The 25,344-nt window shown below is 53.5% G+C and overlaps 5 protein-coding genes, 1 non-coding gene and 1 pseudogene across 7 annotated transcripts; 2 read left to right on the top strand and 5 right to left on the bottom strand.

Moving 5' to 3' along the window:
• Window positions 1-6,062: 6,062 nt before the first annotated feature.
• On the bottom strand, window positions 6,063-10,586 carry MSRB1 (methionine sulfoxide reductase B1). Its single transcript, XM_006913958.3, has 4 exons — window positions 10,436-10,586; window positions 8,358-8,506; window positions 7,913-8,027; window positions 6,063-6,960 (listed from the first exon to the last, which is right to left on the bottom strand). Exons 1-4 carry the CDS (start codon window positions 10,488-10,490, stop codon window positions 6,929-6,931), a joined length of 351 nt encoding a protein of 116 aa, XP_006914020.2. The 5' UTR covers window positions 10,491-10,586; the 3' UTR covers window positions 6,063-6,928.
• A 232-nt stretch (window positions 10,587-10,818) lies between these two features.
• RPL3L (ribosomal protein L3 like) lies at window positions 10,819-17,677 on the bottom strand. The gene is made up of 10 exons (XM_006913957.2): window positions 17,617-17,677; window positions 16,938-17,130; window positions 15,565-15,733; window positions 14,222-14,357; window positions 12,735-12,921; window positions 12,481-12,641; window positions 12,187-12,288; window positions 11,570-11,665; window positions 11,252-11,371; window positions 10,819-10,962 (listed from the first exon to the last, which is right to left on the bottom strand). The coding sequence occupies exons 1-10, from the start codon at window positions 17,617-17,619 to the stop codon at window positions 10,906-10,908; spliced, it is 1,224 nt and encodes a 407-aa protein (XP_006914019.1). The 5' UTR covers window positions 17,620-17,677; the 3' UTR covers window positions 10,819-10,905.
• Window positions 17,678-18,248: 571 nt separating this feature from the next.
• On the bottom strand, window positions 18,249-18,367 carry LOC112481627 (annotated as a pseudogene).
• A 1,518-nt stretch (window positions 18,368-19,885) lies between these two features.
• LOC102882814 (NADH dehydrogenase [ubiquinone] 1 beta subcomplex subunit 10) lies at window positions 19,886-22,475 on the top strand. 2 transcript variants are annotated; one of them, XM_006913956.3, is made up of 4 exons: window positions 19,886-20,146; window positions 21,456-21,594; window positions 21,778-21,842; window positions 22,180-22,475. In XM_006913956.3, the coding sequence occupies exons 1-4, from the start codon at window positions 19,999-20,001 to the stop codon at window positions 22,281-22,283; spliced, it is 456 nt and encodes a 151-aa protein (XP_006914018.1). In that variant the 5' UTR covers window positions 19,886-19,998; the 3' UTR covers window positions 22,284-22,475. The 2 variants fall into 2 exon arrangements, with proteins under 2 accessions (XP_006914018.1, XP_006914017.1); XM_006913955.3 differs by having other exon boundaries at window positions 19,889-20,146; window positions 21,778-21,917.
• Window positions 22,387-23,166, top strand: LOC107195829 (NADH dehydrogenase [ubiquinone] 1 beta subcomplex subunit 10-like). The gene is made up of 3 exons (XM_015590947.1): window positions 22,387-22,414; window positions 22,551-22,736; window positions 22,999-23,166. Exons 1-3 carry the CDS (start codon window positions 22,387-22,389, stop codon window positions 23,100-23,102), a joined length of 318 nt encoding a protein of 105 aa, XP_015446433.1. The 3' UTR covers window positions 23,103-23,166.
• Window positions 23,167-23,290: 124 nt separating this feature from the next.
• RPS2 (ribosomal protein S2) lies at window positions 23,291-25,273 on the bottom strand. Its single transcript, XM_025048230.1, has 7 exons — window positions 25,058-25,273; window positions 24,885-24,974; window positions 24,469-24,576; window positions 24,042-24,215; window positions 23,796-23,955; window positions 23,493-23,584; window positions 23,291-23,409 (listed from the first exon to the last, which is right to left on the bottom strand). The coding sequence occupies exons 1-7, from the start codon at window positions 25,232-25,234 to the stop codon at window positions 23,329-23,331; spliced, it is 882 nt and encodes a 293-aa protein (XP_024903998.1). The 5' UTR covers window positions 25,235-25,273; the 3' UTR covers window positions 23,291-23,328.
• LOC112481653 lies at window positions 24,282-24,415 on the bottom strand. Its single transcript, XR_003046988.1, has one exon. It is a non-coding gene; the product is annotated as a small nucleolar RNA SNORA64/SNORA10 family (small nucleolar RNA).
• Window positions 25,274-25,344: the final 71 nt, after the last annotated feature.

Below are 25,344 nucleotides of genomic sequence, written 5' to 3'. Positions count from 1 at the left end.
GGGGGGGCGCAGGAGCCCATTCCTAGGGGTGGAGGCAGCAGCAGAGCACAGTGCCGACAGCAAGGACTTTGGAGGCTGATTTAAGCCCAGCTCTGACCCCCTCCGCTGACCCAAGCAGGTGACCTTGGCAGATATCCAGTCTCTGAACCTCACTTTCCTACTTAAAACACAAGTAATACTGGCCCCCACATCTCTAGGTTCTCAGTTCCTAAGCTTTTCATGAGAAGGAGGCAGTAGACATGTAACAATGACCCTGGCACAAGAAGCGGTGCCTTGAAGCTGCTCCTACACTAGGAGACCTGAATACTTCATAATTCATCTTCCTTGGCGACAAGTCTAGAAAGGAAAGCCTTCCCTGGTCTCAAAGTGGCCAGCCAGCCTGGCTTGCCAGAACCTGGGTCTTATTCTTGGTGACCAGCTAGACCTAGACATAGACATAGCTAGACACTGTGGCACAGGAGGGTTTTCCAGGGAAGACAAGATTCCCATTGTCAGGAGGGACACATGAAAAAGTTCCTTTGGCCAAGAATGGGAAGAAAGGACGACTTACCCAGCTCAGTAGCCACCCAGATCAGCCACATACCTGCAGGGAGACTGCCTGGGGCTGAAGTGTTTTCCGGAAGGAGCCAGACTCCTCTCCTGTGCAGGGATGGGCTCCAACTTGCTTCCAGCTACCCTCACTTCATTCCCTTTGGTCTTCCTAGAGGGATCGGAATAGACAGAGGGCCGTTTGCCACTGGCCCCTGCTTCTCCAGAAGAGGTCATGTATCCAGGTTCCCAGGATGCGTAACTCGGCCCTGCAAATTGCTTCTCACCTACCAGCCTGGCTCAGCTCAATTTATAACAACGTAACAATCCTTCTAGGCTGGCAATCCCAGCTCTGCGAGAGGAGAGGGCTAGTTAAAGCCTTTATCACCAAGGTGAGTCTAAAGAGGGAAGAGAAACAGTACTTTCTCTGACCCCACCCCATCCCACCTTCCCCAGCTTCACTTTCCCAAGCCAGGCCTCTGAGAGTAGAAACCCCTGAACATTATTGGGAAGGCTGGGTAACGTCCATGTGGTCCCACATCAGGCCACTGGGGCTCTGTGGCCAGGTGTGTTCACCATATCCTGGCGAGCGTCCCCATGGACTGGAAGGTGACTGTGAGCATGTTCCATCATGAGCAAGGGGCTTGATGCAGGCTGAGGAACACTATGCTCTACAGAGGGCACAGGACTATGTGTGAATATCATGTAGGTATGTCGTGCGTGTGTGTGTGTGTGTGTGTTTGTGTGTACAAGCAAGAAAGGGAGGTTCGGAGGCATGCTGCCAGGCCCCAACCACCAACCCCCCAGTGTGGAAAGCCCTAAGTTTGAATCTCCCCACACACCAGTGATCTACTTTCAGGAACAAGTCCAGCCTGGCCAGCAGACAGGACCCACAGGGAGGGCCACACTCCATTCCCCCTCACTTCCAGAAGAAGCATCCCATTCCCACAGTTTGCCAGACAGACATACAGACAAGCATGAAGTCAATCTTGTTTGGCTCAGCGCTCAGAAAGACCCAGAAGCCAGAATCCTGGGGCACAGAGCACCTTGGGGCAAGTGCCTCCTGAGAAGACCGCCCCCTTAAGCTGCTACTCTGACAACAGGACTTTCAAAATTGACCCCCACTCCCTCCTCAGAGAACAATGACTCCATCCATGTCCCCTGTACAGGTCATTGCTGTCTTCCCTCCGACTCTAGCTTCCCTGTCCTCCCTCCACATCCAGACACACACCACGGGCTCCCGGTCTCGGGGATGGAAGCCCAGGAAAGAACCACACTCTCAAAACTAAAAGAGCAAAAAGTCACTGGAGTCGGAGGTGGAAGAGAGCCCAGGGCAACAGGCAGCCTGCATCGCGAGGGACAGACCCTCCAGGACCCTGTCTCCTTTCTTCTCTGTTTCTCTTCTCTCTGGAAATGCTGCTGCCAAGCCCTTTGAAACCAAGGATAGCTTGTAAATGTCCTGGTTGGAGATGAAACATAAGACATGAAGCCAGGGACTGAACCATGGATAATCTCCAGAGTTTTACAAGGAACAAATCATTCCTGGAGACAGGCGCTGGGGCGGGGGGGGGTGGTGGTGGTGAGGGACTGGGGTGAAAGGAGCTTTTCTGCAGATAACCCTGAGCTCTCTCCCCGGCAGCTTCCTTCTTGCCTGCCACAGGGGACCCACCAACTGTCTTCCCTGTGCTTCTTGCCCCTAAGCTCCTTCAAGCAGATGCCTAGTGCCCAGAGCCAGGGTAGGACGATTAGGTGGTCCCGGGGTCCCTGCATCCCCCAGACCATGGACACATTCATGCACATGGGATACAGAGGAAGTGAGAAGAAGGCAGTGCAATCTGACACACCTACATCCATCTGATGCTACTACGTGCCGCCTCCGCAGGCTCGGGCGTTTGGGGAAAGAAATGAATAAGATGAATGCACTGTGGTCACTGGCATTGAGGAGCTGTTGACTTGGGGTAGGGGAGGTGAAACTTACAAGGGGATAGCAGGAACCCAATCTATGCACACATATGGGAGACTCACCCAGGGCCTCTGCAGTGTGGGGTAAGGAGAGAGACACTAATTGGAGTAGAGCGACTAGGAAAGGCTTCTAGGATTCTGGCACATGGAGCAGGGATGAGAAAGAAGGAACAGCAACTCTAGGAGGCAGGACCTCAGGGGCATGTTTCTAGAATAGAGCCTGGCTAGTCTAGACTAGGCCCAGCTACAGAGATTTAGGTAAAGGGGGCATGGATAATAAAAGCAACATAATTATGATAAATAATACTGCTATCATTTATAGAGTGGGAAATCAAGCTGAAGAGGTGGGGTGTGCAGGACCAGAGCAAGCAGAGCCTATGGGAACCACTGAAGAAAATTACCCAGTCTGATGACTATTTTGCTAAGATCACACTGGTTGGGGGAGGCTAGCTAGGAACTGTCACTGTTGTGGGGGAGACCTACTGGCAAAGATGCGTGGGAGGTGGGACCCCAGGAACTGGTGCACCCAGGGGGGCCACGATGGAAGCAGGTGCAACTTGAAGGCATAGAAGGGCCACAGGAAGTGGAGGCCCGGGCATCAGTGCAGGTGAGTGCTACGCAGCTGCCCTGGAGAAGGGGCTGGGGCTGGGGCTGGGCTGGGGCCAGGAGCGTCCTGCTTCCACCTGCGTCCGGCCAACCCCTGCACTGTTCTCACCTCCTTCCTTCTTTCTGCCCCCACCCAACTCTGTCTCACTCCAGGGGACTCAAGAAGGAGCACCCCAGCCCTCGACAGCTCTCCCTCGACCTGTCACTTTCGTGAAGCCCACCGAATGGAGCCCCGCTACCACCCGCAAAACCCTCAGATGCCAGGAGATCTAGGTCTGTGTCGCGAGAACCATCACATTGGGTGGGCGTGGCCGAGGGGCTGGAGCCCTGGCTCGAGGGGCCGGAGCCCTGGCTCGAGGGGCCTAGGGGCGGGGCGGGGCGCTGGGATCGCCCACCCCTCCGTTATCGGAGCTGTCGCTGCTGCGCCTCCGGTGGCGCCTCGGGGAACTGCAGCGGCACTTCGAGCCGCCTGAGAGCATCGGCGACGCGGAGCGAGCGCGCCCTCTGCTGGTAGATTCTAATCACAGTCCCTGCGACCACTCCCCACGCAGAGGACCTTGAAAACCGGAGAATCTGGAAGGAAGTCATTGCACTGTGCCCCAACTAGGACTTCGTATGGAGGTGGGAGCACAGTGGCTCTAGTCTGGCTTGGTGGTGACCTTCGCGGACTACCTCGGGCGCACCCTCCCACTTGCCTGCCCTGCACTAAGGCATAGTCCGGGGCTTCCCAGGACCGGGGTGCGCTGTCCTGCAGTGCCCTGGCCTGCTGCTGCTGTTGGCTAATATTGGTGGAATACCAGGATTCGTCTACTCCCTGAACGCTGCCCTTGACTGGCAAGGCTGTGCAAGGAGGGGACATTGGAGAGGAAGCGGCTGGGCTCTCAAAGTCTTTTGCTTCTCAAGGAGAAACTGAAGCTGCAGGCCAGAGGTTATGGTGTAACCCATAGGAAGAGGGATGGGGGGGGCTGGGTAATTTAAGATTCCACATGAGACACCCATCCTTCACCCGGCCCCTAGCAGACAGACCTTGCTCATAGGGTCTGATGTGAGGGGACCTCAGATTCCCTGCATCCCACTCCCCACCCAGCTCACCCCCCATGGCTCTCCTGTGCCCTCATCCAACAAGGAAGTAGGCTGAGTTCCCTGCACAGGCAGGTGACCCCACAACAGAGCAGGGGCCCTCGACCTGTGGCTGGGGATCAGGGGAAAGGCAGAGTCCCATCACTGAGATATGAGCAGGCCAAACAGGCCAACAACACTGGAGGGCTCCCTGTTCTCCTCCCTCCCCAGCCACTCCAGCCTCATCAGAACACCTTTGCCCTCACATCTGCAGGTCCCACTCCTCCCTCCTTCCCATGTGGGGGTACTCCCAGCTACTAAGTGTGCCTATTCCAATTATGCATTCAGAACTGAGGAAATAACCACAGGAAAAGTTTGGGAACCCACTGGACCCACTGTGAGATGGACCTGAGCTAAAACTCCATTGACCACCTGACCTCCACAAGCCCCTACTCTGACACAGTGACATTTGTGTCTCCTAGGTGGTATCAGTGTAGAGCCAGTGTCCAGAAGTCCCTGAAATGTTTATTTCCTTTTCCCCAATACACACACTCTGCTATAAGACTATAGGTCCCCTTAGGAAAGGCTGGAAGAAAGATGAACAGTATGCATTTTGGCAGCATACTAAGGTTCTTCTTTAAGGGGTCCCTGCCTCCCCTTCATTCAAGTAGTTCTGGGTCTGTAAACTGGTTCAAATCCGGGAATTGACTGAGGAGTCATGACTGTTTTAATGATTTAAATTAGACTTTATTTACTTCACCTAGAACTCTTCTGCTCATACAGATTAATAATTCATTAGGCTTCCCATCTATTCACTTCTAGGGACACCATAATCAACTAGCCAACACCATAAGTTAGAGAGAGTCAAACTCTTCTGATTGCTGCTTTGACTCTGCTGTCCATTAGGGTAACCATACCCACCTTGACTTTAGTGATACAATTAGCCCCGTTGCATTTAGGTTTCCCAATTCCACAGCAAGCAGTTATTCTAAGTTCTGGCTCACACAGAAGTGATCACGAGCTCCCTTAGGATGCTGGGGTTCCCCTCACAAATTTACTCCTCACAATGGTGATGAATGGCATATCCTCCGAATCCTCCCAGGGTGAGTAAGCTAATCTTAAATCACAAATCCACTCTAACATTCCAATCTCCCTAAGCCTTTGGATCCCTTTCTCTATTAAACCAAGGCAGGTCTGGCATTTCAACTCCATTTAGTGTGGGCTACCTTTTGGTCCATGTTTCAACCAACTAAACAAACTGTTAGAACCCTTTCTAACCCACTGAGCTGCAATGTAAATCCAGAATCTATTTAGTGATCCCTATCAATAAATTCAGCCTGATTCAACTTATGTTCTCCCACACCATTATCTTACCCCTTAATATCCATTCCCATACACACTCCTCAGATTTCTGTTAACATAAATTGAAAAAACCATGTAGTTCTTTTAAATATATCGTACCTCCTCATAGGTCACATTTTACAGTCTCCCTACAGGGCTTGGAGCAAGTTTGTTGCTGTCTCAGGGCCTTTGCATGTGCTGCGCCTCTCCTTGCTGCTCTCATCTGTCATTGCTGAGTTGAGATGACCCCTCCCCAGCATCCTCCTCTCTGGAAGCAAAGCACCAACCCCCAATCCCCCCTCCACACATCCTAGTATCATTATTCTGCTGTAGTTGCTCACAGCCCTTCTTACCATCTGACATGAATTTACTTTCTCTTCAACTATGCTGTAAGACCTTGAGGGCAGGCTACATCTGTCTTGCTTACAGCTGCATCCCCAGCACCAAAGCTGGAACGTGGCATAAAACAGGTGCTCAATAAATATTTGTGGAACAAATGAAACAACTGTGAAAAGCCTGGCCCTTGTATTCTGGCATCTCCAATGTTGTTAATAAACAGAGCAGGCTTAGATTTCATGTGTTTATTCATCATCTCCTGATTACTCCAGAGAGCATTCGAGATGGGAGGGAGCATCACCCACCTTCTCAGATGGTAAGAATTTCAGCATGTGTGCGGTAAGGCATCGTCATTGTGCCCTGGGAAGGTGTGAACTGTAGTAGGCTGTGAGCTCCAGAGCCCCCAGCCTTGTGCGGTCAAGGTGATGGAGCAATCACTGCTTTCCTAAGCCCGAGTGAGGTAAGCAACAGCCACACAGATGGTGAAACAGGGTTCAGGATTTCTCCTCTCATAACTGAGAGACCAGAGGTCTGTCCTCTCGGCCCGCTCTCCCCATGGGTCACGGATCATCAGCACTCTGGCTGCTTGGAAGGTTTAACCAGAGCAAATCATGTAGTGACTGGGGTTAGAGCAGTCGGCTGGGGACACCTCTGTTTGCACTCTGTCGCCTAGCACAGACTGAGGGAGATGGACACCAGCTTTGGCAACAGCCAGAGCCCATCTCAGAATTGAGCCCTGAAGGAGTGAGTCCAGACAAGCAAAGAGGGGGCAGTGGGCTGAGAAGTGAAGGTGGGGGTACACTATCATTCACAGATGAGCCAGGCCTAAACCCATGTCCCTGAGGCTCCTGTGTAAGTCAGAGGCCAAGATAAGCCAACAGCTGGGTCTGTCCTGGCAGTGGGATATAGGACACAGGTAGCAAACCAGCGCTTTTCCCAAAGAGAGCCTGTGCAGAGCCAAAGCCTTGGGAGCCTTCCTGATGTTTCAGCCACCCCGCCTTCCCCGTCTGAATGTCCGGGGCTCCAGTTCCAAGTGGGGAGAGCCAGAGTGTGGCCACCACGCAGTGCCCATCTGGGGTGGGTGAGGGCTGCTCGCCTACTTCCTCTGGGAAGCTGAAGTTTCTTTGCCTGAAAGAAAAGAAGGAGAGGAGAGAAAAACCAGTCCTGCTCAATTATGTCTCGGACACCATTCCCTGTGCTAGCCTCCTCTGCTCCAGCCTTCAGGTCAGGAAATCTAGGAGAACCCAGGCACCCAGCTTTGGGGGAGTCTGTGTACCCCATCCCAAGATCTGCAAGAGAACTCAGAGCCTCTTCTTCCCTCACACAGACAGGGGATGAATACTACAAAAGGACAAAAGCATCATTGTACTTTATCATGCACCAGCCCCTATGGACATCCTTGTTTAACTCCCACAATGATGGCAGCAAGCAGATGCCATCAGCAGCCCCATTTTACAGAGGATGAAACTAAGATTAGAGACTGGCCATAGTCTTATAGGCAGCAAGCAAGGAGCTAGGAGTTGAGCTACAAAGGTTGGGGAGGAGAACCAAGGGTGGCTAGATGTGCAAACAGATGTGCGTTGATTTGTGAGTTTTTGTGTGAGCAGGAGAGCAAGGCCACAGAGAAAGCTGAGCTCAAATAAAATGCACAAAAATGAAACACAGCTCCCCAAAACAAACTACCACTAATAAAAATACTGCCAACAGGAACGCATATTTGAGCTATTACGATGTGCCAGGCCCCAGCTGCACAGCCTCGGCCCTCAACCTCTGCCCACCTGCCTCCCACTCCAGTCAGGGCAAGAGTCAGGCCTCTGGATAAAACCCTTCAACACATTTGCCCTCAGATGTCTCCTTTCTGGGACACATGTGATCAATCAGTCACAGGAGGCAGGAAATCTGTCCTCTTGTCCCCATCCTGAAGCTATCTTTTGGGGTGACCTTGGGCGGTCCTGGGCAGCATGCTTTGGTGACCCCATGTCACTATAAGTGGATGAAAACGGTGTTGCCCCACCACCACCAAAAGCCTCTAAAATATACGACAGGCCTGTCTGTGCCATCTGCCTGATGGCAAGCTCACCTTTAGGGACAAACTTCAGCGAACTGCTGAATATTCAGAAGCGGGACTGCCCCCGCTTTGGGCCATCGTTCAGGAACTCATGGCCCAAACCATTGCCACACCTGCCGCAGGAGACCTAGGAAGACCACAAAACAGCCACGTGAATTTCTGGACACAAAACAGCCACAGCAATGGTCTCTCCTGCCACCAGCAGACAGTGTCCACCCCATGCCCATTTCCCAAGGTAACTGCTGGCAAGAGAGGGTTGATTTCCATCCTGGAGCCTGTGCAGGAAAGTCGTCCTGTTTCCCTCTTCCCACCAGGACCCCAAGCTCTCCCCATAGCTTCCCTGCCTGAGGCCAGAGAGGTCTGGGATAGACTCTAAGCCTCTAGAGCTGTGGAAGTAACAGAAGGAAGGAAGGGGTGGCCAACACCCTCCTCCCCTCCCCCTGCTGCTACCACCCACCTTAAAGGCTTCAGGCAGATTGTGATCTGGACGCTTGGCCACACTGTCAGCATGGATGGTCTCGGTGAAGGCTGGCCATGGAGACGAATGTGCATACTTTGAGCAGCTGGAAAAGAGCTCATAGCCACACTTGGCGCACACATAGACACCTGGAGGCGGAAGGAGAGGCAGAAGCAGAGACACTGCCTTTAGCCTCTCTGGGGTGAGTTCCCAAACCCTCAGACCCAGGACAATACAGCATCGTCCCCATTTGCAGAGTGACCTGCACACCTTCCCCACATCTCCATCTACCACCCCCAGGCCTGGGTATTGGTCTGTGGAGGAGACACATCACTGAGCTCACATTTAGTGGTTCTTAGCATGTGCCAGAGACCAGAGAGCCACTTTTCACACTTATCTCATTGATTCTCAAAAGTCCTGTGATGCAGACCTAACCATTGTATAGATGAGGAAGTTGAGGCTTGATGATCCAAAACATTCAGCTAGAGGGTGTGCAGCCAGGAAGGAACCCAGGGAATCTAATCAGATCACAGCACTCTCACCCCTTGCAGGCCCCACACAGTGGGGGCTCTGACATAGCCAGCACCACCACCTAGCCCTCCTCCTTTCCCAAGTGGCTTTCCTGCTGCCCAGTGAAGCCTTGAGCTGGACACCCAGCCACTGGCCTGCTCTTCATGCAGGAAGAGAATGGTATCAGCAAAAAGGCATCCAGCCCAGTCAGAGGGCCCAGGAAAACAGAGGGCCCGGAAAAATACATTTTGAACTATCCTCAAAAGGGTGGACAGGATGTTGCAAAACTGACTTGCAAAACAGGAAGCAGGTAATCCCCAGCCTGGGGACAGCCTCACCCTTTACCAGTAACTGGAGGAGGTCACGAAGAGGAACCAGGAGCTACTGTGGGAGTGGAGTTTCCAGCTTGGCAGAGCAGTCTGAGGGGCCCATAGCCAAAGGGTTTCTGGGGAGGGCTTTGCCCAGAGGGTCCTATGTCACAGCTGACATCCATAGATGCCCGATGTCAGAGCCTAGCCCCCTAGAGGGTTGACACTCAACAGATCCCATGCCAAGTAAGTTGCTGCCTTAGTATTGCCTGTAGCATGTTTTTACCAAATTAGTCCACTAGCAGGCAGCACAGCCCAGAAGGGGACTCACCACGGCTTCTCAAAGCCCGGGGCCAGGGCTGAGGGCTGGCCATGCCCCAGGCCCCAAGCCCCCCACCCCCACCCCGACTCTCCCCTTCCAGTCCTATTCTGTTCAACTTCACTACACTGGCCACTGGTGGCCTGGCAAAATGAGTCCACTATCAGGCAGCACAGCCCAGAAGGGCACTCACCACGGCTTCTCAAAGCCCGGGGCCAGGGCTGAGGGCTGGCCATGCCCCAGGCCCCAAGCCCCCCACCCCCACCCCGACTCTCCCCTTCCAGTCCTATTCTGTTCAACTTCACTTCACTACACTGGCCACTGGTGGCCTGGCAACACTCCTGGTTACTCAACACCAGGGCCTCTGCGCAGATGAGAGAGGCATCTAAGCCGGCATATTTAGATGAGAACAGGACATTCCGTGCTTGGGGCTTACGCTGCACGTCCCAGGAACGGGGAGGGGAAGGCCAGAGGTAACATCTGGGAACGGGAGCTGCCACGAGGAGGAGCAGCCCTGTCACAGGAGCTGCCCCTGAACAAGATCTTCCACCGTGTCCCTCTGAAGTCTAGATCCTGACCCGTATCCCTGCCCCGGCGCACCACCCCCATGTGCCCTGACCCCATAGATTTCCCCCCGGAAACGGATATGGTCGCACTCAAGGCCTTTCCTCCTGGAGGACAGTATATCTCTCTCTAATGTCCCCTCCTCTCAGGCACCCCTACTCCTCCCTCCTCCATTATCCCCTTTACCCATATCCGAGCCCCCCAGACTCCTCCCTCCTCCATTATCCCCTTTACTCATATGCGCTCCTCCCCATGCGGTCACACTCGTCCCCTCCCATTCCCGGGGCTCCAGGGCTCTATTACCACCAGAGGGCAGCGACGCCCCCGCTAATGTGTGCCCTTGCCCCTCTGCCCTCCCAGAAGGTCACAGGTTGTACCCGGCTCAAAGTGGTTCTGGAAAACCTCGCCCCCGAAGAAGCTGCAGAACGACATGACGCCAACAGGACCGCTGCACGCTCACTGCCTCTGACAGATCTGAGGCCACACACACAAGATCCCTGGCATACGCCCGGCCCCGCGCCCTGAGGCTCCGCCCCCTCCTAAGAACTTGCCCTCTCCCCTTTTCCCAGCAGGCCCCGCCCATTGACTGCTCCTGAGCTGCGTCCCCGAGGCCCCGCGCCAGGGGGCGCCGCTGAGCTGCGCTGGGTGTGGAGTGGCGGCCACGCCCATCCTGAGCCGCGTGCGCTCTCCCAGCCCAAGAACTAAGCCCCGGCCACCCGCCGTCGACTGCCCTTTCCATCCCCTCAACTCAGACACCATGGGAAGAGTTGCCTCCGGCCTTTATTAGACAAGGAGGACAGGAGAGGGTCGTGCGCCCTTCTTTCAGGCTCCTTCCATCCTTAGCCGCCTACAAGTCTCCCGAGGTATCCAGCTTTTCCTTCTCAAGATGCTTCTTCTGGGGACCCTGTGTGGGTGGGGGGCAGGAGGAGCGTTAGTCACAGGGGTCTGGCTCGGAATACTGCCACTGGCCAGCTGCCTATGTCACCCAGGGCAGGCCCTGCCGCCCCCCACCACCATCGGTCCCTCCTCTACCTTTTCTAGCAAGAATCAGTGCCCAGGGCTGGACTCCTAAAATCCCTCTCCTATGGATGAGTGCAGGGAGCCTCCCGCTACCCCATCTGCTCCTGCTTCTCCATTCTCGGACAGATGGGATGTGAGGTTCGGTCCCAGAGAACAAGGGGGATTGGGCTCACCATGAAGACCCTCTTCTCTTGGGCTGTCTGGAAGCAGCCATGTCCGAACTTTGAGGTAGTGTCAATGAACTTGAGTTCAATATTCTCCAGGGCCCGGCGACTGTGGTGCACCAGGAGGGACTGGGGCCGTGGCAAAGGAGATCCTCAAGACAGAGGTCCCCACCCTCAGGCAACCCCCAGTCTACTCACCCATCTCCTGCCAGAATCCCTCCCTTTTTTGCTCTCCCCATCTCCCACCTATCTCCTGTCAGTCCCCACCCCTCCCACATTCCATGGGGCTCCTGCTTCCCAGCTTCCGAGCCCACCGCAGGTGCTGACCTTCCTTAGCGTGATGACCCGCTTCTTGGTTCCTGCGATGCAACCCTTCAGCATGACAAAGTCGTTATTGACTTCCCCATAGTGAGGGAAGCCGCCCTGCGGGGAGGCAGATAAGGGTCCAGGCCACGAAAGGAGCTGCTGAGTAGGGGGATGGCTGGGAAGCCTGGCAGAACTACTATAATCAGCTGTGATTGGAAGGAACCAGTGCTGGCCCCCTGGCAGGGGACGAAACCCTCAATCACTAATCAGAGCAGCACCTGAGCCACACCCTAAGTCCTCTCCTACACTGTCTCATTCAACAATCTACACTTTATGCAGGGGGAAATGGAGGCTCAGAGGGGTGGAGTCACCTGCTCCAACACAGGCTGGGGCTAGGGTTCAAGCCCAGGCAGCTTGACTCCAAGGACACAGTCAGAGCTGCTGCGTGCCACACCCTGTGACAGCAGCTGGAGTATGAGCTGTCTGCAGAAGAGGCTCAGAGGGTGTGGGAAGGCAGGGGTTTGTTCCACCAGGCAGCTGCTCACTGGGGCCTGAGCTCTTGGGGCATAGCAACACCCACACACCTGCCCACACATGTACACCAGGCCCCCTCAGCCAAACTGGCTTCCCACCCTTACCAGTGGTGTGATAGACTTGTCAGTCATGTCATAGCTGGTAGACGCGTTATTCTTAACCACCTTCCCGTCCTCCATATGCGGCCCTTGGCCAATGCGGTAGATCTGCCAGGAGAATAGGGCACATTGGGAGCAGCAGGTGGCCTCTAGGGCCAGAAGTGTGTCCACACCCATCAGCATGTGGGCTTAGACCCAGGCACCAATGGGGACATTTCAGAGCCTTCGGGGAACCAGGTCATATACCCCACCGACAGGTCTGGTCACAGCACGTCCCCCTCACCAGCACTGTGGACACACCTTCTTGTTGAGCTCTGTGCGGTGGTGGTAGCCCTTTTGCCCAGCACGGGCAATGGAGCAGCCCACACGGGCAGGGTGCCAGGCACCGATGCAGGCCACCTTTCGCAGCCCCTTGTGGGTCTTCCGAGGCAGCTTCTTGGTATGCCAGCGGCTCGTGACCCCTGCAGGGAGGAGGAGCTAGTGGGTGAGAGGCCAGTCTGGACCCCATCCCCTCCAGGCAGCCTTCTAGGAGCTGCCATCTCGCCTGGCCCTACCTTTGACGCCCCGGCCCTTGGTGACAGCAATGACATCAATGACCTCACTCTGACTGAACACGCTGTGCACCGGCACCTGCTTCTCCAGCCGGGCCTGGGCCCAGGCCACCTTCTCAGCCACTGTGCCACCATTCAGCTGGATCTCCATGATGTGGGCTTTCTTCTGCCGGAAGGGCAGCAGCTTCATCTGTAGGACACAGCACGGCCAGTCGGTTCCCAGAGGGTCACACCCCCCATTTGCAGACATGGCATGACCAGCTGGTGACCGACCCTTGGCAGGCTTGCATGCCTTCATTCATTCAGCAGATGTTCCTGTGCCTGGTCTGGCTGTGTGCCATGTCCTGTGCTAGGTATGGGGCACAGCATGGAATGAGGCAGACAGGTCCCAGCCCTCATGGAGCCACCAACTAGTTAGGGGACAGAAGTCAAGTAAACTCTCGGAGAGAGCTAAGTATTCTGATGGAGTATCAGGGGATGGAGGGGACAGTATTGCACATGGGGTGGTCAGGGAGGGCCTCTCCAGGGAGGTGACACCAGTAATAAGACAGAGCCACTGGGTGAAGATCTAAGAGCTTTTAGGGCAGAAGAGACTGCATGTGCAATGTCTCTGAGACAGGGAAGATGCTGAGGAGTTGGGGGGATAGAAAAGAGACCAGAAGGTCTAGACCACGGGGAGCAGGGAGAGAGGAGTACAGGATGGAGTCAGGTGTGAACGGGAGCCTAGCCAGACAGATCTTGTAAGGAGGAACTCGAGGTTTATTCCAAGAGCGGGGTTTGACAAGATTAGATTCACATTTTTAAATATCTCTGCCTGCTGTTGTGTGAGGTACAGGCTGTGGGGACACACAAGTGGAAGCAGGAACACAGTATAATGCTCAACAATGAGTATTTATGGAGCACCTACTGCATACAAGGCTCTTGGTGGGTTCTGGGAGCACAGCACTTAACAGGCAGCCGTGGCCCCTGCCCCATGGAGCTCAAGGAAAAAGAATGTTAACCAATGACACAAGTAACCAGGAACTGCAAGAGTGAGCGTAACTGGGATTGGGAAGCTCAGGGCCTATGAAAGGTTTCCCTGAGGACAAGACACCCAGGAACGTTCTAGAATAAGCCAGAGGGTTTTGGTAACTTTTCAGCCAACATCAAGCCAGGTGCCATGTACGATTCGCACACACACTTGTGCCAAAACCCACAGGGAGGCAGCCAGGCCTCTACACCGGACACTTGACAGGAGATCCAGGCCCTTCAGGGCATTTCAGGGCCTTGGTTGACCACTGGGCACGGCCAATGCCCCACAGCCCTCAGAGCACTCTGACGTCTAGCAGCCCATCCCTGAGGCTTTGGGAGGCCAACCCTTTGGGCCTGTGCCTGGGGCTCTTGGTATTTTTAGGCTGACATTTACCAGGGCTCTGAGAAGCTGGAGTGAGGGAGGGTGAGCCCAGGGTGTGGACAGGCAGATGGTGTGGACAATGGTGTAGGGGACTGACCTGGGTGTGGACGATGACCCGAATGACCTTGCAGTACTTCTTCATGGCAGCAAAGTCTTTCTGGAGCTGCTTTTTGCCATTGGCATCGCGCCACCTCTTGCAGGCCTTTGTGAAGGCTTTTTTCTTGCTCTTGTGCCTGAGTCATGCACAGAGGGTGCTCAGAGGGGCCAGTCAGGCAGCTCCCTGGACCTGTCCTGCCCCTGCCTGCCAGCCACCCACAAAGCATGGGTCTTAGAATTAAAAATGTTCTCTTCCTTCCTCCTTTCCTTCCCAGGGGCCTACCCTGGGAGTCCCTGGGCTGGCTGCAGTCACCATCTTTAAGCACAGACTGTCCCTCCCTCTCTGGGCCTCTCTGGGCTTCCTCTGTAAACCAGGCACCGTCCCTGCCTCCTGGACCCTGAGAGTGAGTGGCAGATGCATAGGAGTTTGGGGAAAGGATGTGCCAGCCACCTGCCTACATTGCTACAGCTGCTGACCCCACTTATAAAGTGAACAGCTGGTACTGGCCAGGTGCCATGCACGACGTTCCTAACCCTCACTGGAACTCTGGGTGGTGGACACTGTTATCCCCATTCTACAGATGAAGAAGCCAAGGTTCAGAAAGGTCAAAGCCCCTGGATGAGGGGCAAATTGATAACAATAGAAACAAGGAAAACAAGGCCAGCTGGCATTTGCAGAGCACTTCCTCTGTGCTGAGCCCTTGACCCACTTTGCTCATCTAACAACAGCCCCAAGATGCAGGAACCTTTCCCATCTTCATTTGATGGTGTCTGTGGCATGAGGGGCAGAGGTGATATGAGGCTCTAAGAGGTCAGCCACTTTGCCTTGGTCACACAGCCCACACTGACACTAGTGACCAAACTTGTCACCTCCCATAGAAGGCCAGGGCTGGGCTGTGTCTCTGCCTCTGTAAGGAGGGTGATATCTGTGAGTTTCCTCAGGCAGAAGGGCCTTCCCTTTTGGGACCTATGCCAGGAAGAACTGAAGCCTAAGAATGCCTTTCTTTCTGATAAATAGAGCTTGTTAGTTGGCTGTTTCTCTTTTTACCCTGGCTGCTAGGAAGCTCGGAGCCAACTGCGATATTTCGTCAAATTATTCCTTTATTTAACTTTGAGGATTAAAATATTTGTCTCTTCTTTTTCCTCTATCCCAATGTCCTCTCCTGCCCACTGAATTTCCTGAATTTACTGTGCAAGCACGCGCGCACGCACACACACACACACTGTCCTGCCTTCCACACACTATTGACATTTCTCCTCCTGCTCACCCCCATCATTCTAGCACAGGTCTGGGAAGTAAAGTGGTCCCACCAGCCCACACACGGTCCACTCTAGGGCGCTCACCAGTCCTTGTAGAATCGCCGGCGGCACTCGTCACTGAGGTGCTCTGCAAAGATGGTCTTGAAGCTCCGCAGGCCTCGAGGAGTGGCCACGTAGCCCACGACACCCACCACCACCAGGGGCGGTGTCTCCACAATCGTCACAGCCTCCACTTCCTCCCGCTTGGAAATTTCTGGATAAGACCCAGAGACATGGGCATAGAGGGGAGCCTCCAGGGCCCATGGGTAAGGGCACAGAGTGGAAAAGCCAACTGTAGCCCCTCCTGCCTGAAGGAAGACGGAGCATCAGAGCCCCGGGGCTGCTGGGGACAGAGGCCCTCATGACCAGGGCCCCAGCCGACCTCCAACCCTCAGCCTGCCCACTCCCTGTCCCTTCTCTCCCTGCTCTGCCCTGGGCATGGAGCAGCTGCTGTTCCAGATCCCACAGGTTGTCCATGCTAGCTCTGACTCTGAGATCTCAGACAAGACCTGACCTGCTTCCTGCCTCAGTTTCCCCACCAGACCCTCCAGGAATGGACTAGGAGAGCAACAGCCAGGGCAGCATCCCCCAAAGGGTGGAGTTGAACCTCTTTTAGTGGGGCACAAAGGACCCATTTTTTTATTTTAATAGTTATGAATGTATGTTGATGAATTCTAGGAAAAAAACTATAACTTGTCCAAAACCCATGATTTTATAGCTGTTATTACTGAGGCTGATACAAAGTAAAAGAAGTGTATGTTTAAAAAATACATTAAGAGAGATGAAGAACAGGTGAGTAGTTGCCAGAAGGTTGGGGGGATAGCTGTGGCTATAAAAGGGCACAGGGAGACCCAGGAACAGATGGAATGTTACAAAGCGCTGCATGTAATAGAGCCATGTAGAACTAAGTACACACATGCGCACGTGCACACACAACTGGGGAGACGTGGGTCTATATCCGGTTTTGACATACAGCCTTACGAGAGTTTTCCATCAGGAGAAACTGGGCGAAGGGTACATGGGATTCTCTCTGCATAGTTTCTTACAACCACATGTGAATCTACAATGATCTCAAAACAAAAAGCATATTGAGGGCCTGCCTTTGAATCCTAGCTCTGTCGCTTACTAACTGGGCCACTGGCAAGTTTCATAACTGCTCCATTTCCTAATCTGTAAACTGCGAGCATTGACAGAACCCACCTCAATGGGTGGCCAGCTGTCAGTACTTAATGACAGTGAGCATTCTGACTGCGATTCTCATGAGCAGGGCCTCGCTCTTTCTGAGGCCCTTTCCCATCTTGGAGTCCAATTTTGGCTCCTAGCATCTGGAAGTTTCTCCAGATCATTTGGTGGTCAGGGATGCTCTTTCCAACCCCCTACCGCGACCCCCAGCTGTGTGTCCCTCTCTGGGCACTCACTGAGCCCTGGACGGTGGACCTCTCGCAGAGTATGTGTCATGCCAGCCTTGTAGCCCAGGAAAGCCGTGAGGTGCACAGGCTGGCTAGGGTCATCCCGAGGCCATGTCTTCACTTTGCCCCTGTGCCGGTGGCTCCTCTTATGGGGCAGGAAGCCCAGATGTCCATGACGAGGGGCAGAGAACTTCCGGTGGGACTGGGAGCAGGAGAAGAGGTTTGGTCAGAGTTGGGGTTGTCCTGGTGGAGGTGGCTGGATGGTCCCAAAGCCCAGACCCAGAGAATTGAGCTAGAGACCCCAGACTGAGGCCTGATGGACTTCAGGGCCTCCATCTGTCTGCAGGAAAGGAGGGAAAGGTTCACCCACCGGCAGTGTCTTAGAGATGGAGCCAGCCTCAAGCCCTTCTCACCCACAGGTTTCCTGCCTCAGTGGGCTCAGCTTGGCTGGGCCTAGGAGGGGCAGGCCCACACTGAGGCAAGGGCTACAGGGGCAGGGGGCCACTGCCACTCATTCATCTTCCCTATTCTAGGCCTGGCAGCCTGAGCTCTGGTCCCTGCTGTCCCCTCCAATCTTCTACTCCCTCACAGGTCCAAGAACTGTCCCTGCTGGAGGAGACTCCGAAAGCCCACCTGCCCTTCCCCAAGAAGCCACCTTACTCCAGCTCCAGCCCCCCAGCCCACTGACCATGGTGGCTGGTCCCTGCAGGTCAGGAAAGAAAGGGGCCTTCCTGCCAGACGCCGGAGGTCGAGTGGCAGGGCCAGGACACACAGCAGCCAGATCCCAGATTTAGCCCCTGGCAGAGGAGCTTGGCCATCTCCCGTGGTGCGCCAGGCACAGGCCTGGCTCAGGGCGGGGCAGTAGAGGGAGGCATTAAATAGGCAACCTGGGGTGGGGACACCTGGAGCCAAGGTTGGCACTCCTTTCCTCAAGGGCCCTGGGACAGGGTCACACACCCACTTTGTTTTCTGCCTCGTGAGCCCCCATCTTAGGACAGCAACAACTTGGCCTGGTGGAGTAAAGGAATCCCAGCTGAGGGCTTCTCTCAAGCAGCTGCCCACAAAGAGGGTCCAAGTCCAGTTTGCTGGCATTGAGGCAGAGGGGATTCCTGTCCTGTTCTAAGTGGTGTCAACCTGAGCTGCACAAAGAGGGGAGGGATGGGTAGGGTTGACTCTGCCTAGAGGATCACCAGGGCCCTGATTCAATATGAGAATCCCTCATAGCTGTGACCCAAGAACATTTAGATACTTTTATGAACTTGAGTTTTGCATGAAAAGGAGATTAAAATTTATTATTTTTTTATTATTTATTATTGTTTATTCCTACAGTACCTGGTCTTCCTAGGTGGTCTCCTATCCAAGTACTAATCAGGCCCGACCCTGCTTAGCTTCTAAGATCAGACAGGATCAGGCTTGTTCAGAGTATCATGGCCATAGACCATGGAGCATGGCTCCACTGGGGTGTGAACCCAGGACCTTCTGTGTGTAAAGTAGACGTGCTAACCGCTACACTATGGAACCATATCCATCTTATTTTTGTATTCAAAGATTCTATGGTTATAAAGTTCTGTAGCTTTAGAACCAGTTTTATATGTCTAAGATGTTTCTGAGGGTCTGTGGATTTTACATCACTCAGTGCTAAGATTCTGTGCTACTAGAATGTCACGGTTCTCTGTTTCCATTGTTTTTGTTTTGTTTTGTTTCGTTTTGTTTTTATGAATTACAAAACTACTTTTAATACCTTGGGCTGAGCCCCACAGGAATGAAATCACTAGGAAAAGGTTGTAACCCCTTCCACCCTAAGAGTGGCCCCAGGGAGAGAGGCTACCTGAGGGAAGGAAACTCAGAAGGGACTACTGCAGACTCAGGGCAGAGGGAATGCCATCAGTACTGGGACCCATGAGTACTATAGGACACTTAGGTGTGGCAGGACTCACTCCAGAAACACAGGCCAAGGACCAGAGGGTCAGACATGGAGCCACAAAGCTACTTGGATGGGTTCCTCTCTCTTGCTTGCCTTTTTCTGCTTCTGCTACATGATCTCTGAGTCCCTCTTCTCCCAGGCAACAGCAGAAAGCCATCATCTTGGCGATGTCAGGGCATCATGGCAATGGGAGGGGCTCTGCCCTGTCTCCGTTGGGTCCCCTCATTCAGTCTGATGTTACAGGCTAATGTTAGGATTCTTTGGGTCTGACAATGTCTGTTTCTAAGAGTTCATGATTTGAAGATTTGACATTTCTGTGATTCCAGATTCTATGTGTCCATAGAGTTGATGGCTCTGTGTCGGTGATCCCAGCCTCTGGGTAGGAAGTACCCCATACCTTCCCTGGTGCCAGCCATGGGCCATGCTAGGTATGGAGATCACAGAAGGCAGCCAGCAGGACCCTGATCAGTGGAGCTACCTCGGGGGCACAACAATGCTCAGGGCAAAAATGGAACCATCAGAATGCCCTGAGCCCAGAGTAGGAGCCATCTCTCCCTATAGGTGGGGACTCCAAGGGGCAAGCCCTGCCTTCTGCTCTGCCCCAGGCAGGTTCCCCAAGCTCAGTGGCATCAGTCAGTCCATAAGGGGCTCTGGCAGGTATAGTGGAGCCCACAGAGGACTACAGGGAATGGGTAATCCAAGAAGTCATCTGGAAGAGTAGTTGGTGTTTTTTGTTGACTTTGTGGTGTTATTTGTTTGCTCCACCAGCCTGAGTCCTCCAGAAGAGCCCAGCTGTGTTCACCTTGTTCCCTGCTGCACTTGGCACATGACTGCACGCCGTTGGAACTAAATAAATACCCGTGTGAATCTCCTTTTAGAATGTAAGCAGGGGTGCTCCACAGACAGAGACCCAGGGAGGCCACAGGTGCAATGGCGCTGCGGTCCCACAAGGGGGCGTCCGCGCCACAAGGAGTTGCCCAAGCCCCCCATGGATGGGTGAGGGGAAAAGTTCCATCGTGCATCGCGCGCGCCGGACGTGGTGCGCAGGCGCGGCCGCTCTCGGGCGTCCTACGTTGCGGACGAACTAGGTCGCGGGACAGTTGGAGGCCAGCGCAGCGCGTCTGCGAAGAACCCCACGGTGCCGCCATGCCAGACAACTGGGACAAGGACGTGTACCCCGAACCCCCGCGCCGCACGCCGGCGCCTTCGCCGCAGACCTCGCTGCCCAACCCCATCACCTACTTGACGAAGGCTTTCGACCTCCTCGTGGACCGGCCTGTGACCCTCGTGAGAGGTACGGGCCCCACCCGGTCTTCGCCGCTCCCCGGGGCCCTCACCGCTTCTCGGAGCCCCTGACACCTCGGGTCCCGTGACCCATCCTGGACACCCCTCTGCACTCTGGGCTTCATCCCCGTGACTACCTCCCGCTGCAACCCGGGGCCCCCATCCGGAGACCCGCGGGTCTCGTCGCCTTCTTGGACCCCTACTGCACCCCAGGAGGCGAGGCCCCTTACTATACCAGGACCTGTCAGTGCTCTCCGGCCCCCGCCGCTTGGGGAACCCTCTACGCAACCCTAGCTTCCTACCTCGCCTAAATATTAAGGGTTTGCATATTGCAATCATCTGTGACCTGGGGCTTGTTAAGACCCCAGTCTCCCTGCACGCTTTGCATCCTAAGTGCACAATAGGCGGTCAGCAAACGGATGTTGAAATGAAGGGGTTCCCCGCTAACCCTTTGCACACCTGCAAAATGACAGGGGTGGTCAGGTGATGGGTGAGGTCCCTTAAACCTAAACGTGCTGTGACTTGTCCTCCTTGAGCTCCCACGCTTGAAAGCTGCCCAAATCCCCCCATCTCTGGTCCAAACCAGGGGAATGTGCACGGCAATTCTTTCTTGCCCAGTTTGTGATTCATCCAGTCCTGTGTGGCAACCGAGCATTTTTTGCCCTAGTCACTAGTGCCAGGCGATTCATCTATGCATTTAATTAATTCATTCATTCAACAATAAAACATTTGGGGTGCATAGCAGGCTCTGATGGCTCTTTTGTTAGGGAAGCAAACCCGACCCCCAAGGTCTGGAAAAGGCACTGCAGTGGACCCACTCCCTCTTTTTTGTAGCAGTTTCTTAGGAAGTGTTTTATAGGTCTGGATGTATCAGATCTCATTAGGTCCAGTTTATTAATTTACCAATGGGTATGTGGAGGCCAGGTCAGCTGTGGCAGAACTGCAGCTAGAATCCCTCCTGGTGGCTCAGTGGATTCCCTGTGCAGGGAAAGGGCAGGGAGGTGGGGATTGCTGATAGGCAGGGCCTGTAGCAAACTATGGACTTGTAGAGAGCCTGGATTCTGAATCCTGCCTTCCATCTGTCTCAATCTCATCTGTAAACGAGAAGGGCCTCTCACAGGAAGCTCTGCATAAACCTAGACATCAATATGTAGCCTAATCCTTACCAGGACTAGTTATGTGCCTGTCCACGCTTCCTGAGTCCAGTTGCCAGTCTTTGTAAAAGCTGGGAACATTTGGGAAGGCTTCCCGCTCCTACAGCTTATGAGAAAGCTGAGAGCCCATCCAAACCAATGGGCCCTTTGGGGTTTTCTTTGCAGAGTTTATAGAGCGGCAGCACGCGAAGAATAGGTATTATTACTACCACCGGGAGTTCCGCCGTGTGCCAGACATCACCGAGTGCAAGGAAAAGGATATCATATGCATGTTTGAAGCAGAAATGCAATGGAGAAGAGACTAGTACGTCCTGTCCTTGGGGATGCCATGGGATGGTTGTCAGCAAGAATGCTTCCTGGGGTTGGCCCAGATCCTGGGGATAAAGGGGGTCAAACCACAGGACTTGAAGGTCCTGCTTTCACTCTACTCCCTGGGTACAGGAATGGGATTCCTTGTACACACCATCTTTGTTCCTTTATCTTTCAGCAAGGTTGATCAAGAAATCGTTAACATTATCCAGGAAAGGCTAAAGGCCTGTCAGCAGAGGGAAGGTGAGAGCCACAGGCAGAACTGTGCCAAGGAGCTGGAGCAGTTTACCCAGGTGGCCAAGGCCTACCAGGACCGCTGTAAGCCCCACCCTAGCCTGACCCCTGGGTCCTCCTCCTTGCTACCCGACTCCCCAACTCTGTGTAGTCTCCACAGGGCTGTGGGCTGAAAGTTTTGCTAAAACTAGTTTTCAAATCTATGCATCTGTTTTTTTACAAATATTACTGCTCAAGGCTAATTAGTCAGCTTTTATGGGGGTGTAATTGGAATTGGTATAAAGACCCCTCTTCCCATCGTGGCAGAAGTGGTCCATGACTTTCCTCTCCCCATTTCTTTCTCCAGATCACGACCTGGGAGCCCATTATTCTGCCAGGAAGTGCCTGGCAAAACAGAAGCAGAGAATGCTAGCAGAGAGAAAAGCTGCTAAAGAAGCTACTGCTGCCTGAGTAGCTTCTTGAGCCCCCATCACATGACTGTCACTATTACTAAAATAAAAAATTGTGAAACGTCTTTTTGGTGTCATTTTCAGCCCTCAACCTGGACACATTGATGAGCTTTATAATTCTTCATCTGATTGGCCCCATCTACTAATTTCAGCCACCACTATGCTCATGAAATAAATAGAAAGCAACTATTAACAGATTTAATTCACTTTATTTCTCTTGTATAAAATTATGTGGTAGCCACTGCTGGAGCCTGGGTCCTCTGCACAGAAACTCTATTCCTTGTACACACCATCTTTGTTCCTTTATCTTTCAGCAAGGTTGATCAAGAAATCGTTAACATTATCCAGGAAAGGCTAAAGGCCTGTCAGCAGAGGGAAGGTGAGAGCCACAGGCAGAACTGTGCCAAGGAGCTGGAGCAGTTTACCCAGGTGGCCAAGGCCTACCAGGACCGCTGTAAGCCCCACCCTAGCCTGACCCCTGGGTCCTCCTCCTTGCTACCCGACTCCCCAACTCTGTGTAGTCTCCACAGGGCTGTGGGCTGAAAGTTTTGCTAAAACTAGTTTTCAAATCTATGCATCTGTTTTTTTACAAATATTACTGCTCAAGGCTAATTAGTCAGCTTTTATGTGGGTGTAATTGGAATTGGTATAAAGACCCCTCTTCCCATCGTGGCAGAAGTGGTCCATGACTTTCCTCTCCCCATTTCTTTCTCCAGATCACGACCTGGGAGCCCATTATTCTGCCAGGAAGTGCCTGGCAAAACAGAAGCAGAGAATGCTAGCAGAGAGAAAAGCTGCTAAAGAAGCTACTGCTGCCTGAGTAGCTTCTTGAGCCCCCATCACATGACTGTCACTATTACTAAAATAAAAAATTGTGAAACGTCTTTTTGGTGTCATTTTCAGCCCTCAACCTGGACACATTGATGAGCTTTATAATTCTTCATCTGATTGGCCCCATCTACTAATTTCAGCCACCACTATGCTCATGAAATAAATAGAAAGCAACTATTAACAGATTTAATTCACTTTATTTCTCTTGTATAAAATTATGTGGTAGCCACTGCTGGAGCCTGGGTCCTCTGCACAGAAACTCTAGTGTGGGTCTTTACAAGATGGTCAGTGAATTCCTAGAAAGACACAAGGTTTTAGTTGTAGCCAAATATACTATCACCCTCTACTTATCTAGGCTGAGTTAGCAGGCAGGCACTACCTGATAGGGAGACTTGGTGAACACGGTCTCTTTCCAGAGGTCAGGGGTGAGATAGCTGTAGGTCTTAGAGATGGCATCAAATGTGGCCTTGGCTAGAAAATAGAAAATATCAGAAGATCGGTGGATTCACCTGAAACAAGACCCCAGGTGCAGACAGAAGACCCCCTGTTGCACTCTTAAGAGAGCCCACTTTGGGTTGGTCTGCCATGCATTTTAAGTTTTCCTCTGAAAATACACCAACTTCATACTAGGTTTGATAAAGCAGAACGAAGAAAGGCCAGAACTTGTACGTTGGATACCTACCAAAGTTACCCAGGGTGGCAGTGCAGCCCCTGGCTGAGGTGTAGCAGTCATCAATACCTGCCATCATCAACAGCTTCTTGGGCACAGGGGCTGAGACAATGCCAGTGCCCCTGGGGGCAGGGATGAGGCGCACCAGTACAGAGCCACAGCGGCCAGTCACCTGAAAGGGATGAGGGAATCAGAAGACTAAGGCTGGAAGGAGCCTACCACTGCCCAAGTCCCATCAATCACTACCACTGAGCCTACCTTGCAAGGGACGGTGTGGGGCTTGCCGATCTTGTTCCCCCAGTAGCCTCGCCGCACAGGGACAATGGAGAGCTTGGCCAGGATGATAGCCCCACGGATGGCAGTGGCTACCTCCTTGGAGCACTTGACACCCAAACCGACATGTCCATTGTAGTCCCCAATGGCAACAAATGCCTGTGAAGAGACTGAAGTGGCTGGTGGTCCACTAGCTTACACAATTATCAGTAAACACTGCCCAGGGCTTGTTGTGCCCCTCAAGGAAGGAGAGGCCACAATGAGACCAATCTGAGATCTTGAGGAGATCCTTTCTCTCTCTCCCCATTACGAAAGTTACACGTATGAAAACAAGTGTAACTATGCAGAGCTGGGAGAGTCTTACAAAGCCCCTTGGCAGAAATAGCCCATTAAGACAAGATAGCTGGGATACCTTGAACCGGGTCCTCTGACCAGCACGGGTCTGCTTTTGCACGGGCATAATCTTCAAAACCTCGTCTTTGAGAGATGCTCCCAAGAAAAAGTCAATGATCTCAGATTCCTGAAAGAGATTTGTGACAAAAACACTTACACTAAAAACCGCCTGTGAACAAGTCATTGGGAATCTCCACCTGGCTTGCTAATAAAACTGGTATTCCACTTGTCCAGCTTTTCCTCTCCAGGTTGATTACCCGACATCAGAGATGGAAAACTCATGCACTCGAACAACCAACCTCTCAAACTTGGATCCCTGGGCCCCTCAGTAGCAGAGCAATACCAGACCTCATCCCTTGTCTTCAATACAACTGACACTCCCCATGGCCGCACCTCCCCAATGCCCTATTCGAAGAAAAAGGACCCCCACGTTACCTTGATTGGCAGGGAGAAGAGATAGATCTCCTCCAGAGACTTGATCTTCATGTCCTTGACCAAGCGGCCCAACTTAGTGACGGGAATCCACTGCAGAGAAAAGGTGCTGATGACAAGGGCTGCCCGCCCGACCTCGCTTATCGGCCCGCCTCACGCGCATGGCCTGGACCTACCTCCTTATCCTCAGCTTTGCCTCCGCGAGCTCCGCGGCCTCGGCCCCGGCCGCGACCCCGGCCACGACCTCGACCCCGGATGCCGCTGCCGAATCCTCCACGGAAGCCGCCGCGGCCTCCAATCCCAGGGCCCCCGGGGCCTCCGGGCCCTCCCGCAGCACCGGCGTCATCCGCCATTTGCTGAAGAGAGCGAAAAAAACCAGCCAGTTAGTGAGATCCTGGCATCTGCTGCCGCCCGGACTGGAACTAACCCCCCGAGATTGGGGGCACGCCAGCTCAGGGGTACA

This window comes from Pteropus alecto, unplaced genomic scaffold (genome assembly GCF_000325575.1).
Source record: "Pteropus alecto unplaced genomic scaffold, ASM32557v1 scaffold44, whole genome shotgun sequence".
NCBI lineage: Eukaryota > Metazoa > Chordata > Mammalia > Chiroptera > Pteropodidae > Pteropus > Pteropus alecto.
The sequence above is the reverse complement of the archived record's forward strand: the minus strand, read 5'-3'. Positions and strand labels throughout refer to the sequence as shown.

Coding starts and splice junctions, on each gene's coding strand:
- RPL3L (XM_006913957.2), bottom strand. Junction 12,289..12,480: donor GCACAGAGCTCAACAAGAAG/GTGTGTCCACAG, acceptor TTCTCCTGGCAG/ATCTACCGCATTGGCCAAGG. Junction 11,372..11,569: donor GGGTCATCACGCTAAGGAAG/GTCAGCACCTGC, acceptor CCACGGCCCCAG/TCCCTCCTGGTGCACCACAG.
- LOC102882814 (XM_006913955.3), top strand. CDS start 19,999: ATGCCAGACAACTGGGACAAGGACGTGTACCCCGAACCCCCGCGCCGC. Junction 21,595..21,777: donor ATGCAATGGAGAAGAGACTA/GTACGTCCTGTC, acceptor TTTATCTTTCAG/CAAGGTTGATCAAGAAATCG. Junction 21,918..22,179: donor CAAGGCCTACCAGGACCGCT/GTAAGCCCCACC, acceptor TTCTTTCTCCAG/ATCACGACCTGGGAGCCCAT.
- RPS2 (XM_025048230.1), bottom strand. CDS start 25,234: ATGGCGGATGACGCCGGTGCTGCGGGAGGGCCCGGAGGCCCCGGGGGC. Junction 24,216..24,468: donor GTCAGAGGACCCGGTTCAAG/GTATCCCAGCTA, acceptor GTCTCTTCACAG/GCATTTGTTGCCATTGGGGA. Junction 23,956..24,041: donor CCCACACCGTCCCTTGCAAG/GTAGGCTCAGTG, acceptor CATCCCTTTCAG/GTGACTGGCCGCTGTGGCTC.
- LOC107195829 (XM_015590947.1), top strand. CDS start 22,387: ATGAGCTTTATAATTCTTCATCTGATTG. Junction 22,415..22,550: donor TATAATTCTTCATCTGATTG/GCCCCATCTACT, acceptor TCCTCTGCACAG/AAACTCTATTCCTTGTACAC. Junction 22,737..22,998: donor CAAGGCCTACCAGGACCGCT/GTAAGCCCCACC, acceptor TTCTTTCTCCAG/ATCACGACCTGGGAGCCCAT.